The sequence below is a fragment of the Cibotium barometz genome, chromosome 50, assembly GCF_041138505.1.
Source record: "Cibotium barometz isolate CiBa-2024 chromosome 50, ASM4113850v1, whole genome shotgun sequence".
NCBI lineage: Eukaryota > Viridiplantae > Streptophyta > Polypodiopsida > Cyatheales > Cibotiaceae > Cibotium > Cibotium barometz.
In genome coordinates this window covers 27,472,229-27,487,181 of record NC_141095.1, presented here as the reverse complement: position 1 = coordinate 27,487,181, position 14,953 = coordinate 27,472,229, and the positions used below count along the sequence as shown (strand labels likewise).

The 14,953-nt window shown below is 42.4% G+C and overlaps 1 protein-coding gene across 1 annotated transcript; it reads right to left on the bottom strand.

The window, feature by feature from the left end:
• Nucleotides 1-12,346: 12,346 nt before the first annotated feature.
• LOC147609994 (uncharacterized) lies at nucleotides 12,347-13,226 on the bottom strand. Its single transcript, XM_086787146.1, has one exon. The coding sequence runs from the start codon at nucleotides 13,118-13,120 to the stop codon at nucleotides 12,512-12,514; it is 609 nt and encodes a 202-aa protein (XP_086643272.1). The 5' UTR covers nucleotides 13,121-13,226; the 3' UTR covers nucleotides 12,347-12,511.
• Nucleotides 13,227-14,953: the final 1,727 nt, after the last annotated feature.

The window sequence follows — 14,953 nt, the reverse complement described above, 5'->3', positions numbered from 1 at the left end:
CGTGGTTGCTTTGAAGAAAGCCATCGCTGAAAATTCAGCAATCGTGTCTGATACAGAGGAAGAGTACTTCTATCATGAAGAAGAAGAGCAAGAGACTTCTCCTGAAAGAGATGTATCTGAGGATATTTTTGCAGGAGAACAGGCTGCAGATGTTGAGCCTTATGAGGATGTAACACAGCCAGAAGATGTGCATGGTAAAGAGGATGATGATGCTCGGTTCAAAGATCGCTTGGCTAGTGTTATGGATACTTTTATGCAGCTCACACAGAGTGAGAGATTTGCTGAATTTTTGAGATCTCGCACACAGAGCCCCGCACAGAGCCCCAGAAAAAGAAGAAGAAGGTTCGTTCGAAGAATCTTCTCAGAGTTCCTTCTATGGACAGCCACCTATTCCTCAGCAGAACATGCATCCAGGTTATTTTGGTGGTGGCTCGGTGTTCCAATCCATGACTGGGGGTTATCCTCAAGGAGGCATGGGTATGTATGGGCCTTTTGGAGCCAATTTTCAACCTGGGATGCAAGGGAATATGTATGGTGGTATGCAGTCCGGTATGGCTGGAAATATGTTTGCAGGCATGCAACCTGGGATGCAAGGCAATATGTTTGGTGGCATGCAGCCAGGTATGCATAATGGAATGTATGGAAACGTGGCTGGAATGTATGGTATGCCTGGCATGGGAATGGGAAATGTTGACCCAATGATGGGTATGAATGTTGGGGGCAGCAATCTCGCGAAACCACTTCCATATGATAATCTAACGCCTATGGGAAAGGCGAAGGATTACAAGGAAGGAGGAGCTGCAGTGAAGTTTGACACTTTCAGTGGGGCCAAGGATAAATTGAAGGCACTTACCTTTTTACAGCAGTTTGATGCTGCTTTTTCTGGTGGGAATTACACAGAGTCCTCTAAGGTGAGGAAAGCTGCCACTTTTCTCAAGGGCAATGCTTTGCAGTGGTGGTCTACTCTTCTTTTGCAGGGCATAGCACCCACCACATGGGTCCAATTCAAACAGGTTTTCTCTTCCGTATGGCTCACATCTACATTTGAGGTGGATGTTATGACCGCATGGCACAAGCTGGATGCTTCAAAGTGTGATAGTTTGGAGGATTATAACAAGAAGTTTTGGGAAGCTTTACTCCCAGTGACTTCTTATCGTGCCGTGCCATTATCTGAGCAGGTAGAGAAGTATTGTTGTGGGCTGCCCAAGGAGGTACGAGATTATTGTATAAAGACAAGAGTAACGAACATGTCACAGATGATTGAAAATGCTATGACAGCTAATGCGTTACTCACAGGTGGTTCATTTGGGTTTAAAGGCAGTAAGAAATTGGGCAAGAAAGCTGAAAAATTTGGGCATGCTTCTCGTGATGCTAAAGGGTCTTCAGAGACAAAGTATAAGAAGTTGCCAATGCCCAAAAGGACTTCTGAGGAAAGACAGGCTTTGAGAGATGCTCAAAAGTGTTTTTATTGTACTGAAGAGGGGCATATGTCATTCAATTGTCCCAAAAGATCGTCCAAAAAGGACCCTGACAATCAAGGAGAGCCCAAGCCAAAGAAACCAAAGCCTTCTGCAGGCTTAGTTCCTGATCTTGTGGGGGAGCAGCTAGGTGGTGAAGCTACAGAGTTGTGCAGGGCATGGGGCAAAGTGAGAGATCAGAATGCTTTGATCTTCTTTGACACAGGCGCTAGAGCCAACTTCATTTCACCAGATTTGGCTGGCCGATTGGGGATTCGTGCAGAGGAGATGGGGCCGTTACATGAGGCAAATATGGCTTGTCCAGGGTATGCAGAACCCGTTACTCCTATCATTGGGAAGCTTCGGCTTCATTTGCAGGGTTATGTGGACAGCGAGGAGTTCTTCATCATGCCTTTGGATGGCTGTGATGTTTTGTTGGGGATGCCATGGTGCCACAGGGTACATGCGGTGGTGGATACTTACAATAGGAGAATTACTCTGACTCATAGAGGGAAAGAGCATGTATTGGATGTAAAACTCAAAGGGGAATCTGTTCCTATTGTATCCGCTTCGGCGATTTCATCAATAATGAAAAAGCATCTTTCCGCGTACTTGATTTATGTAAAAGATGCACAGGATGATGAGTCTAAGTCTAATTTGTCTATGTTAGATAAGGACAGGGCTGATTTCTTAAGTGGGTTTCAAGACTGTTTTTCCGAGTCATTGCCAGGAGAATTACCTCCTGAGAGGCCAGAAGATCATGCCATAGATCTGATTCCTGGTAGTACTCCACCGAATAGACCGCCGTACCGTGTTAGTGCAGCCCAACAGGAAGAGATTATGAGTCAGGTGCAGGAGCTTTTGAATAAAGGGTTGATACAGCCTAGCTCATCACCCTTTTGCTCACCTGTGCTCTTAGTGCAGAAGAAGGATGGTTCTTGGCGCATGTGTATAGATTACAGGGCGCTGAATAAGAATACCATCAAGAATCGATTCCCCATACCGAGGATCGATGACATCTTGGACCGCTTACAGGGCTCCACAGTTTTTAGTCGTATTGACTTGAAAAGCGGGTATCATCAGATACGCATTAGACTCGAGGATGTGCATAAGACAGCATTCCGAACCACGTTTGGGTTGTATGAGTTCTTGGTTATGCCCTTTGGTTTGACAAATGCGCCTGCCACATTTAACAGAATGATAGACAGGATTTTTAGGCCTCATAGAGAGTTTGTGGGCACATTCTTTGATGATATGATTGTGCATTCACGAACTGAGGAAGAGCATAGAAGGCATTTGGCCATTGTGTTTGCAGAACTCAGAAACCATAGATTGGTGGTTAATGGCAAGAAGAGTGAGTTTTTCTTGCAGGAGATACATTTCTTGGGGCATATTGTGTCTGGTCATGGAGTCCGTATGGATCCAGCAAAGGTGGAAGCAATACTTAATTGGCCAGATTTGAGGACCGTGCATGATGTACGCAGCTTTCTAGGATTGTGTTCCTATTACAGGCGTTACATACGGCACTTTGCTGAAATTGCTTCACCTCTTCATGCTTTGACGAAGAAAGCAACTCCGTTTAGATGGGCTGATCGGGAAATTACAGCATTCAAAAAGCTCAAAGAAAAGCTTACTTCGGACCCAGTATTGGTGTTACCGGACCTCCGAAAGGCTTTTGTTGTCCAGTGTGATGCGTGTGGAAGTAGCATTGGTGCAGTTCTCATGCAAGAGGGACATGTGATAGCCTATGAGAGTAGAGTTTTGCAAGATGCTGAGAAGCATTTACAGGTGTATGAGAAAGAGATGTTGGCTGTAATTCACGCTCTTTCTACATGGAAACACTACTTGCTTGGGGCTGATTTTACTGTACAGACAGATCATCAGACCTTGCGATATTTCCTCACGCAGACTAAGCTTTCAGAGAAGCATATGCGTTGGGCAAACTTTTTGTCAATGTTTAACTTCCAGATTGTGCATGTGGAAGGCAAAAAGAATGTAGTGGCAGATGCTTTGTCACGCAAGCCATAGGTCTCTGCAGTTTCACTTACTTATCATCATGAGCTTTATGAAATGAAAGAGCAGTACGCCCATGATGAGGACTTTGAAAGGTTGTATGATCAGATGTCTGAGGGTCAGCAGCATGAGCACTATACTCTCAGGGATGGGTTTTTATTGATGCATGGCAGACTGTGTGTTACCAGGCCATTGCGACTCAAGGTTATGATTGAAAGTCATGCTCCACTGTATGCAGGTCATAGAGGTATTGACGCCACGGTCAAAGCAGTGGAGACTTTCTTTTATTGGCCAACCTTGAGAAGAGATGTTGATGCCTTCGTGAGGCAATGCATCGTATGTCAGAAGGTAAAGTTTGACCGTCAGAAGACACCAGGGTTATTACAGCCTTTACCTATTCCGGATAGACCTTGGGAGAGCATTGCCATGGATTTTGTATTTGATCTTCCACGGACACAAACGGGAAATGATGGCATTTGGACTATCATATGCAGGTTCAGTAAGCAGGCTCATTTCATTCCCGTGCGGAAGACAATTAAAGTGGATCATATGGTGAAGTTGTTCATGGCGAACATCTTCAAGTATCATGGCTTGCCTACGTCTATCATTAGTGACCGTGATCCACGGATGACGAGTTTGTTTTGGAGAGGGTTGTTTGACAACATGGGTACAACTCTCAAGTTTTCATCGTCATTTCATCCACAGACAGATGGTCAGTCAGAAGAGGCTAACTCTACAGTGTTGGATCTTCTCAAGTGTTATGTGTCAGAGCACAAGCAACAATGGGAAAAGTATCTTCCTTTAGTGGAGTTTGCATATAACAACACTGTACATAGCTCGACAGGCAAGGCGCCTTTTGAGATTGTAGAAGGAGGGAAGAAGGTACCACCCATTTTGCATACAAAGGATAAGATCTTTGAGGCTGATCAGTATGTGGAGAGCTTGGATGAAGCTTATCGGAGAGTTAAGTTGGCCCTCCAGAAAACTCAGCAGAAGCAAAAGAAAGCCGCAGACCGTCACAGACGTGATTTACAGTTTGCATTGGGTGATTGGGTTCTTTTGCGCTTTGAAAAGGCTAGACTCAAGAAGATGAAGGGTAAAGAGCGCTTATTCCCTAAGTTGAGTATGCAATATTATGGGCCTTTTCAGGTTTTGGAAAAGATTGGTGAGGTAACCTATCGTTTGAAGTTACCAGATCACTGGAGGATTCACAATGCTTTTTACGTGAGTCTTCTTAGACCTTTCCGTGGGGATGTGCCTGAGGATGTATCAGATGAGGCTCAGCCGGAAGTTGAGGAACTTGATGAGGTTCTGATTCCAGAGCAGATACTGGCACATAAAGAAAGGAAGGTACGAGGTAAAGTTTCCCGTCGCTATCTTGTGAAGTTCAAGAACTATTCACCGATGGATGCGAAGTGGATGGAGGAAGGTGACTTAACAGATTCACCTCAGGTTTTGCAGCTTTATCTCGATGCCTTTGAGTTAGAGCCGACTCTTATTGTGGCTCATTCAGGTTCAGCAGAGCATGGGTCTGGAGCATTACCTGATGCTCAAGAGGGGGGTAGCACCTCCACTCCCTTGATACAGACAGGCTCAGATGACATCTAGAGGTCGCTTGGTGCAGATTTTCTCTCACCCGAAGGTACTGAGGCTGACAGTACATCTGTTTATGGGACTTCTATGATATATGTGTACTAGTCACATGAGATTTTTGTGGATATGTATGGTTCACAATGGTATACAACTTGGACTATTACTATGCCATTGGTTTGCAGTGCATGATGATACATGTGTATGGCTTAGAGAGATTGGGACGCTGATCTTGCCATATTGTATATTTCACTTTGCATATTTTGATGCATCACTAGAATGCAATCGAGGACGCTTGCCATCTTTCAAGAGGGGGGTATGTCATGGCCCTGTGAAAATGGAGCAGGACAAGTGTGGGCATGGTGGTTGCAGAGTCAGAATATTTTATGATTCACATGGGGGGTGCCCGGACAAAGTTTAAGATGTGTGGACATCCCTAGGTGTGAAGGGGGGAACTAGAAACATTAAGTTTTAATGTTTATTGGAGTTTGCCCCTAGGCCTTAGTGGCCCTAGGAACTTATTAAAGTTTGGGACCCTAGGGATTAATTTGGGGAGGAGTGTTTCTCTCTCCTCTCTCTCTCTCTTCCCTTTTTGGGAGTCGTGGAGTAAAAGAGGAGTTTCTTCATGCGCATGTTTTCCTAGCGTGGAAAAGAGGAGGAGAAGGGCTGTTGGAGAAGTCGTGTTGTTGCTGCTGATTTTCTGAGTGCAAACCAGCCGTACAGCACTGTACGGCCAGAACTGTGCAAGCACTCTCTTTCTTTCTCCTCTGTTGCTGGCTGCGCACAGGAACGGCTGCTGCTGGAATTCTCTGCGCACAGGCCAGTACAGGCTGTACCAGCAAGTACAGCCATGTACGACAGCCGTACAGTGTACGGACAGGGCTGACGCACGCTTTTCTGAGTTTTGAAGCTGCAGGCGGCGCTTGTCAGGTGGCTGGACAGACCTGAATACTCTGATTCAGGTTGGTACAGGAGTAGACAGCAGGCTGTTTATGCAAGTACAACTCCTGGCACGTATCCCGAGGCGGTACAGATGGGTACTGTGCTGATTTTCAGATCTGTACTTTCAAGGACAGCATAGGAGTGAGCATCAGGAGGAGGATACAGGCAAGTGCAAGCACACGTGTGAAGCAGGGTTGTGGATTCAAGTGCCTGCAAGCACAGATTGGTGCTGTTGCTTCCTCCAGTGTTGTTTCACGAGCTGAACTTGGTAAGCTCTGTTTCTGTTCATCTATCTCTCTTTCTACTGCTTGATGTCTGTTGCAGATATGTGTTATCTGGCCCCTTGTGAGAGGAGGGGTATGGCAGATTGACAAGGGATTAAGACAGAGACTGGACAGCACATGTATGTTTGAGCTGAGAAGATGTATCATGCACTTGAGTTATGCCAGATGTATGCCCATGGCTGGCCTGCTTTGTGATCTTGGCTGATCAGAGGGAGGCACAGTGTGTTGCTTGAGGACACAGATCTGTGTGCATTGATCCTCTGTGCTGAGAAGGATTTGTGGGCCGTCAGATTGGACTTACAGGTGTAAATTCTTGGCTGGTGTTTGTGTTGTACTCAGCCATTCATTTTATTATAATTGAATAAAGAAATACCGCAAGGGGCGCCAAGCTTTGGGGCCAACAGGTGTCGCTGTGTTTTCAGATTTGGGCACTCTAGCTCCAATCTGTGTTTTGTTTCTCATCTAGACTACAAGTGGACGGGTGATTGCTCCTACCGCACTCTGGTTTTCTATCAAAGGCCGGTTTCAGTACCCCCCAAGGGCCTACATCATCGAAGACCTCTTGACATAAACAAGTTCAAAATGTACTTGAATGAAGGGTGGGAGGTAACCAACTGTTATAATGTTTCCATGCTTATAAGGGTTGGAGGAGGAGAAAATTAGAGTGATCTAGAGGGAGATCCCTGATAGAAAGGCTTCATTGGTGAAGAACAAAAAGCAGTCATTGATAACCTCAACATGTTAGATAGAACTAAGTAAATGAAAGAAGACAAGGTCTTGCAAGATGAGCAAATACCATTTATCAATGTGAATTCAACTAATGCAGTTCAAAGATCCTGGAAAGAGTGTGAGGAGAATTATAACATCACACCAAAATTAAATAAAAAAGATTGTCGATGGATGTAATGTTGGATAAAGAAGAAACTTGCATGAGGAAAAGAGACATGACCACTACCAGATGTTGAAAAGGGCTACATTAGATGGATAATGGTATAAAAGGAAGGCAGAAGTCAGTGTTCTAGGAATTTCCCATGGAGTATCTATCCAATGGGACTTAACATGAAAGGCATTAAATTTATTCATAATGTCTATCAAGATCCCATGGCGGTTGGCATTGTGGTAGTGGATGCAATTCATCACTTCTAGGATTCTCAAAAGTTTAAACAACTTCTCAAAAGTCTAATGTCCATTATCTTTGATCTTATGTAGTTTATACTCATGGCCTTTACTTCAAAAGAACAAATATACACCCTGGAGTATATTTCGACAATGTGGCTGGCAAGGAGACATACAATGCTGACTTCGAGAATGAAATGGACATCTTTGTAAGGGGTGCCATTTCTAGTCACTTGGTGGAAGTATTAGTCAACAAAGAAAACGAGTTTAATGACATGAGACACTACTATGAAAGAGTAGCAAAGCTAGTAATACTAGACAATACTTGTGTTCTAGGATGATGAGGAGGAGGATGTTGAGGACAATGAGGATGCAGAGAAAGACGTTGTTGCTACTACAAAGTTGGTATTTTTAAAACCAAAACTCATCAAACAAACTATAGAAGAGTTCTGTAGAGAAGCTGAGTATGTCTTTGGTGTGTTCACATCTAGAATTATGGCAAAACTGGTTATAGCAACCAAAAGGATGCAAAGAAAGACATTGTTGCTACTACAAAGTTGGTATTTTTAAAACAAAAACTCATCAAACAAACTATAGAAGAGAAGATGAGCATGTCTTTGGTGTGTTCACATCTCGAATTCCACCAAAACTAGCTATAGCAACCAAAAGGAAGACGATTACAATGGTCCTAAGTGTGTAAGAGTAGAAGAAAGTGGAATCCTTGTGTTGAATGTAACTTAGACAGTAGTGCTTGGGCATCGATCACTCTATGCATAAAATAACCTAGACATTAGTGATGAGGCATGGATCACTCTATGTACAAAATAGCCTAGACATTAGTAATTGGTCATGGATCACTCTACGCACAAAATAACCCGATTATTAGTGTTGGGCATGGATAACTCAAAAGGAGACACTTGAGAAGGCAAATTTGTTTGGTGGCGACAAAAAGAAGGTGCTTCACATGCTCTAACCCTTATCATAGAAACATCTAAACAAATCTTAGAGACCCACCTAGAGTCTAATATTGATGAAAAGATTTTAGGAAAGGACATTGAATCAAGTGTTTAAACTATCCCTAGAGAAAACATGTTTTTTGCAAATGCTCTTTTTAAACAATGTTCTATCTAGTGCTTTCAATCAAAAATAAAGTTGACAAAACAATATTTGTGTGTTTGAGTATAGTTGATATAGACAATATTTGTGTGTTTGAGTAGTGTTATCAATTCTTAGGTAAAATATTACAACTACCTTGTTATATAAATTTACTAAATGTCAAACAACCCATATTTATTTCAGCAGATTACATGCAACGAAATATATCATCCATAGACAATCATGGTCAAACCTTAATACCTAGAGATTTAGATTAAAGTTCAAATCTCTCCTCAATAGTAGCTAGAGATTTGGAAGTCCAAATAGTCCCTAGAAAAAAAGTCGAAGAATAATTTTTTTTGTGAGATGTAAATTTTTAAATAAAGATTTATGCTTTACAAACTTAACTATATTGAAATATAGTTGTCAATAAATTTGCTTTACAGTGTTATCTTTTCTTAGGTGAAAGATACATTGTTTTGCATCGTTACCTTGTTAGGTAACTCAAGTGATCTTAAACAACCCCCATATTTTGTACATATAACTCAAGTGATCTTATCAGTGAGGGAGATTTGGACTCAAGTCCAAATCTCTTTATTGCTCAACCAAAGAGTTATGGGTTGAATCGTGTTCCTTTTGCAATTTGCATATGGCTTTATCTTTCTTTGTGAGTAGGTTTGAGATTAGCTTGGAGCTAGAAAGAGAGCTTATCTAATTCAGCACATGTTGGGTGTTTTACCACCAATCGAGATCTCTCCATCTCTCATTGATGGGTTATTGAAAAAGCATCCTAAATGTCCCCATAAGCTCGTACTTCTATGCTTCCAACTGCATGATCTTCTTTGCACTTGTTTGGAGGGCATTTTTTGTAGCCATTTAGGCCTTAATGATATGCATTTAAGACAATCCAACCATATAGTGTTGGATTAACTTGATACATCCTACCTGGATGTTTGGTTGTCCTTGGGCAAACAATTGTTGCTCTCATAGGCCACCTTGCAGACATCTTTTACCATCCATTCAATAGTTTGTTTGGCACTAGTGGAGACAAGGGTCCCACCATCTGTATAACTAGAGACGTAGGGTTAAGGGGGGAAATTTTGTACGCATAGGCATTATGTCCTTAGGTAGTTTCTTCTCAGTACCCAACTACCTCTTTTCATAATGGTGATGTTGCCTGCTAAGGATTAGTTAGTTTAGTACATTCATCATGTTTGTATTTGCGTATCATCCACCCTAGCTTAGATTAGCACTAATCACATTGTTAATTAAAATAAGATTAAGTCTTCACATCATCACTATCTCCATGGAAGCTTGGATCCACAAGTTTCATCATGGTATTAGAGACTGGTTGAAGCTCTCCATTAGCTTAACTTTAAGCTTTCTCTAATCCCTCTTTAGTTTAATCTCTACCTTTAGTCATCATTAAGCTCACTAATCTCATCTTATCTGCTCACTCCAACCATTCCCAAATTCCTCTTGAAGGGAGATCCCTTAGCTCATTGCTAAGAACTCTACCAAAGGAATTACAGAATTTTTCCCTCCATCGCTTGAATTCTACTATACGGCCGTCGCCATTGTTTCACCTCATTCGACGTCTTTGAGAAAAAATAGGCCAAGCCCTTCTAGGACTAGTTAGCACTTGGTACTTAAGCTGAGAGCAAGGCTTGCTATAATCAGAACCAGAGGGCTAGGGGGAGGAGAAGGATTCATCCCTAAAGAATTATTACAACCAAAAGATAGATGATAGGGCATATGCACCACTAAGCCATAATGAAGCCTAGCACTAAGGAATCATAACAAATAGAAAGAATTATTACAACCAAAAAGATCGATGATAGGGCATATGCACCACTAAAGATAGAAATAATTAACACAATATCAACCTGAAAGGTAGATCTTGAAGCAAGAACAAAGAGAAGATGTTGCATAATTTCCATTGGAATCTGTGTTCAAGGGTGGGAATATTTGCAACATGAATCAAATTTTATTTTCCAACTAGTAACCAACTCAATTATCATAAATAAGCATACAAGGTTTGGCAAGCTTCTCAATGCACGGGGTAGAGAATCACAAGGTCATAATTATTAGACAGCGGCGGTTGAATTAATCAAACAATCCAAGAAACCCTCACGCCACATACATAGGAGTTTGTGTAGAGGAACAAAGATAGGAATGCATTATTGGAGGCACTAAGGAAAAGCGTTGAAGGATAGCTAAGAGAACAGAATAAGAAGATAGGAGAATCAACCTAGGCCAAGCTCATACGTGCAAGGAAAATGGTGCATGACACTTGATGAGTCTTAGGTGTGAAGGTGGCAAAGCATACTAAGCTCAACGTGCACAATAGCTTGATAAGAAAGATAGGAGGGGAACGTGGGGGCCCAAGTACACAAGAAAGGGCCAAGAGATTCAATATGTTGTACAAGTGGTCTTCCTACGCAAGATTGGGGAGGGCACTCATCTCTCCCATATTCTCAAGCTCCCAATGATTTTTGTGCTCTATCTCCCCATGTTTCTTATGTTTTCAATCTCAACAAAATCTTTGGCCTAACGATCTCCCTATACATTCAAATGGCTCCCAACTATACCTCAGCATACGTTTTGCATGATGCTGGTGATGATTAAAAGAGCAAATTGTATTATCTTAAAGCTTCTAGATTGGATCACCATGCAAAGAGGCAAAAAAAGGGATCAAATCCAACATCTTTGTAAAGACCACATCTTGTAATTGAAGGTAATCAAAGATGGATGGACAGCCAAGGAACTTGGTAGTAAATGCCATAGAATTAAATCCTTATTTGCCACTTTGCCACATCCCAGCCATATTCTCCGCTTACTTCAAATTGTTACCATCACATTGCCGCATGTATGTTCCACTCTTCTTAAGCATGTCACTTGAATGCGACTAGGTCAAGATGGACAGTGCTTTACACACTTGCCCCCTTCATTCTCTTGAAACAATGCCACAAGGTATTGAATGAGAAATAGCAAAGCTTTTTTTAATAACTTTGTAAACATTGCATGCACCAAGCCAGGTACCCACCATGGTGGTCATCATGCCTCTAATAATAGCTACAATGATTACATAGTTCCAATAATCACTGTACTGCTCGTAGCTCTACCTCCCCCCACCTCTCTCTCTCTCTCTCTCTCTCTCTCTCTCTCTCTCTCTCTCTCTCTCAAAAGCCATAAGTGTCCGTGAGTCCTTTTTTTTTTTGCATAGTTTTTTATTTCTAAAGTTAAGGAATAAAACTTAAGTTCGATGATTGCCTTGTAGCCCTGCTGTAGCACTGAAGCCTCGCAAGATGAAGGTACCGGATTCGAATAAACCCTATTCAGTACCTACTCTCACACCAAAAAAGGGTGGGGAATTCTCACTTGATCAGGACACAGCTACAGATCACCGCTCCTCCCCCCCACTCCCCCCCCCCCCTCCCCTTGATCAGGGCGGTCACCTCTCTCTCTCTCTCTCTCTCTCTCGATCAGGACACAGTAACATGGTTACATGTCACCCCCCCCCCCTCTCTCTCTCTCTCTCTCTCTCTCTCTCTCTCTCTCTCTCTCTGGGGTGTTGGTGGTGAAAGGAGAGGTAGGGGGGGGGGAGGGGGGTGGGATGGATTTGATATGTTCAAATGGGTCATATTTCGTACATGGCTTGGCAATGCACATGCTCGTGGGGTATATCTCTCTGGCTTTGCAACGTAGTGAAAAGGCTGCTTCCTCTCTATCTCTCTCTCTCTCTCACACACACATGCACACACAATGCATTACAGATGAACATTGTGACATTCATTGCAACCCTTTTAAGGGCCAAAGAGTAGAGACCAAGTTACAACCACCTGCAACGACTTAAAAATACACATGCTTATACAGCAAGGACGGCAAGGGAAGAAGAACAAGAACAAGACATGAGACTTACATGGCAAAGGAGTGGGCTGCATGTGCAGTAAAGAGCAACAAGAGTATTCTCAAGAGCCACGATGCGAAGAGCTATGCAATACAAAGGGAAGGTTATTGCTGGTACCTGCGCCTTCGCGTGGCCGCGCCCCCTGGAAGGAACTCCTTTCGCAGAGGCTTCGGGGGAGGGTCCGGCTTGTTAGGGTCAGGGATCTTGAGAGAGAGGACCTCACGGCCGGAGCCCCCACGTGTGACCACACGTACCGTGACCTCGTCTCCTTCTTTGAAAATCTTTCTGAGCTTCTCGAGGCCGCCCAGGAACCCTAGGTCTTGGGCGGGCAAGTATGCCTCCCTGCCGCTGGGCATGGTCACCCAGTACCCTACCGGCATCACCCCCCTTATGGTCGCCTGGTATGTACCCGGATCACCCTTCTTCAACATCTTTTCTGGCGGTAAATCCACCTCCACATCGTCGTAAGGGTCGTAGCTGCTGTAGTTGTTGTAGCGCTGCGCAGCCATCACTACCGGCCATGGCTTGCCCCTTGTGCAAAGCCTTCCAACGCCTGCGTGGTTGCCCCTAAAACTGCCCGCCTTCCTTACCGCACCTGGAAGCTTGAATCTGTAACTTGCCTCTGTGGTAGTAGTCGAAGTAGAGGGCTTCACGTGCGTTGCAGGCACTGCAGAGATGGCCCGTGCAGGAGCAAGAAGAGCTGGTGGGCTCATCTTCGGCACTCAAATGGTAGGATAGGATTGTGCTAGGCAACACTACTCAGTAACATAAGACGAGAGCTAAAATATCTCAAGTGGGAAATTGCACTTAGGCTGGCTATGATGCCCTCCCTGTTAAACACTAGGTGGCATGACTAGTCTCCCCACTTTGGGCTCTACACACCATGCTTTTGTCACAATATCAAAGCTCCCAACACACTTAGTTTTTTTTTTAATAAGGACCAAAATTGGCATACATATGTATCTAGCATTCCAACTCCGGGTAGTGGTGACAATCAAACACACGTACCCAAACCATTGAACAATCTTCGAGCGACTAGATTATCTCTCCTCGGAAGCCTATGTTCCTCGTCACCATCTCTCCAAAATATATATATAAGACAATAATATTGGCTATGGCAAGATATAATTTTAAAGAAAAAAGAAACTGAAAGATAGAACCTTACAAAACTCATTCAGTGGATCAACATTTGAGACGAATGGCATTTGAACAAGCTTGTAAACGCCAAATCAGAAAATTATGTAATGTCCAGTGCCTATGCATCGAAAATCTACCCTGTTAGGCTTTTCATAGCCTACAAACATTACATGTACATGAAGCTGATCCGTAATCTTTTGCAATCTTAGATTGTAAATTTTAAGCAGCCCAAAGCTCTCGTTTGTGGACCATACAAACCTAGCAATAATCTAGGTTCCAAAATATAAAGATACTCCCTATTTCAAAAAAACGTATCAATATCATTTTTTATATGCATTAAAACGCCCAAAAAAATCCCAAAAAAAGAAAATTTTTATACCGTAATACACATGTACACTCTAATAGTTTGATCATTAGAGATGATGTAGCTTGTCCTTCCCAAGACGGAGGGTCTACAATTGAGCCATGAAAATTAAATAGATTATAGTAAACAATGATGACTATGTTATAGCAAACGTCAGGACCAATACCTTCACTATCTTGTCCATGTCCATAAATAAATGAAAATGATCTCCTTGCTGCATCCGTCCTATGTAGTATTACCTGTCATATCAAATACAACAATATCTTCACTAATCATTTATGCATGATTATGAGGTCTCTCTCTCTCTCTCTCTCTCTCTCTCTCTCTCTATGGACGTTAAGTATTTTGAACCAAGCAAGAAAAATTAATAATGCCACAGTAAAGGAAAGCAAGTCAAAAGCAAAACATTTTCTTATTCAAATGTTATAAAAGCAAAGAACTCACCATACCCATAAAGCCATCTCAAAATTTTGAACCACCCCTTCAGCAATAGATGGGGCACTCCATACTTTTGGATCTGCATGGTGGCTTTACCTAAATGTTAACCATTTATTTCAGACAATGTAAGTATATTTATATATATCAATTCAATATTACCGGCAATGGAAACGCTAGTGTGAGATATAAATTGTAAGAATTTTACCATCCAACTCCTATTTATCTTCATGTCTTTACATCACAAAAATAAAATTGTCAATATAAAAGAAACATCAATCAACTTGAAAGCATGCACACTTACTAAAAGACAACATAGATTGTATATGCCACATCTTTGCGAACATTCTTCTTCCAAATGTTTGCTTGATTGATACAACGATAGCTACGAATGTAGTCTCTAGCATTTGTAGGCTACCTTATGGGATACATTACATTTATATTCTTCTAGATGCCATTTGCAGTACCTCTTTATTGACAACATTAGTTGTGTAGACTTCATTTGTACCTTCATTGTTGCTTTCATGGTCCACGATATCTTTTACACACATGTTCATTGCATCTGATGATCTAACACGTGACATAGCAACATACAACTGTTGTCCACGCG

Excerpts from the sequence above, each read along its gene's own strand:
- LOC147609994 (XM_086787146.1), bottom strand. The coding sequence starts at position 13,120 with ATGAGCCCACCAGCTCTTCTTGCTCCTGCACGGGCCATCTCTGCAGTG.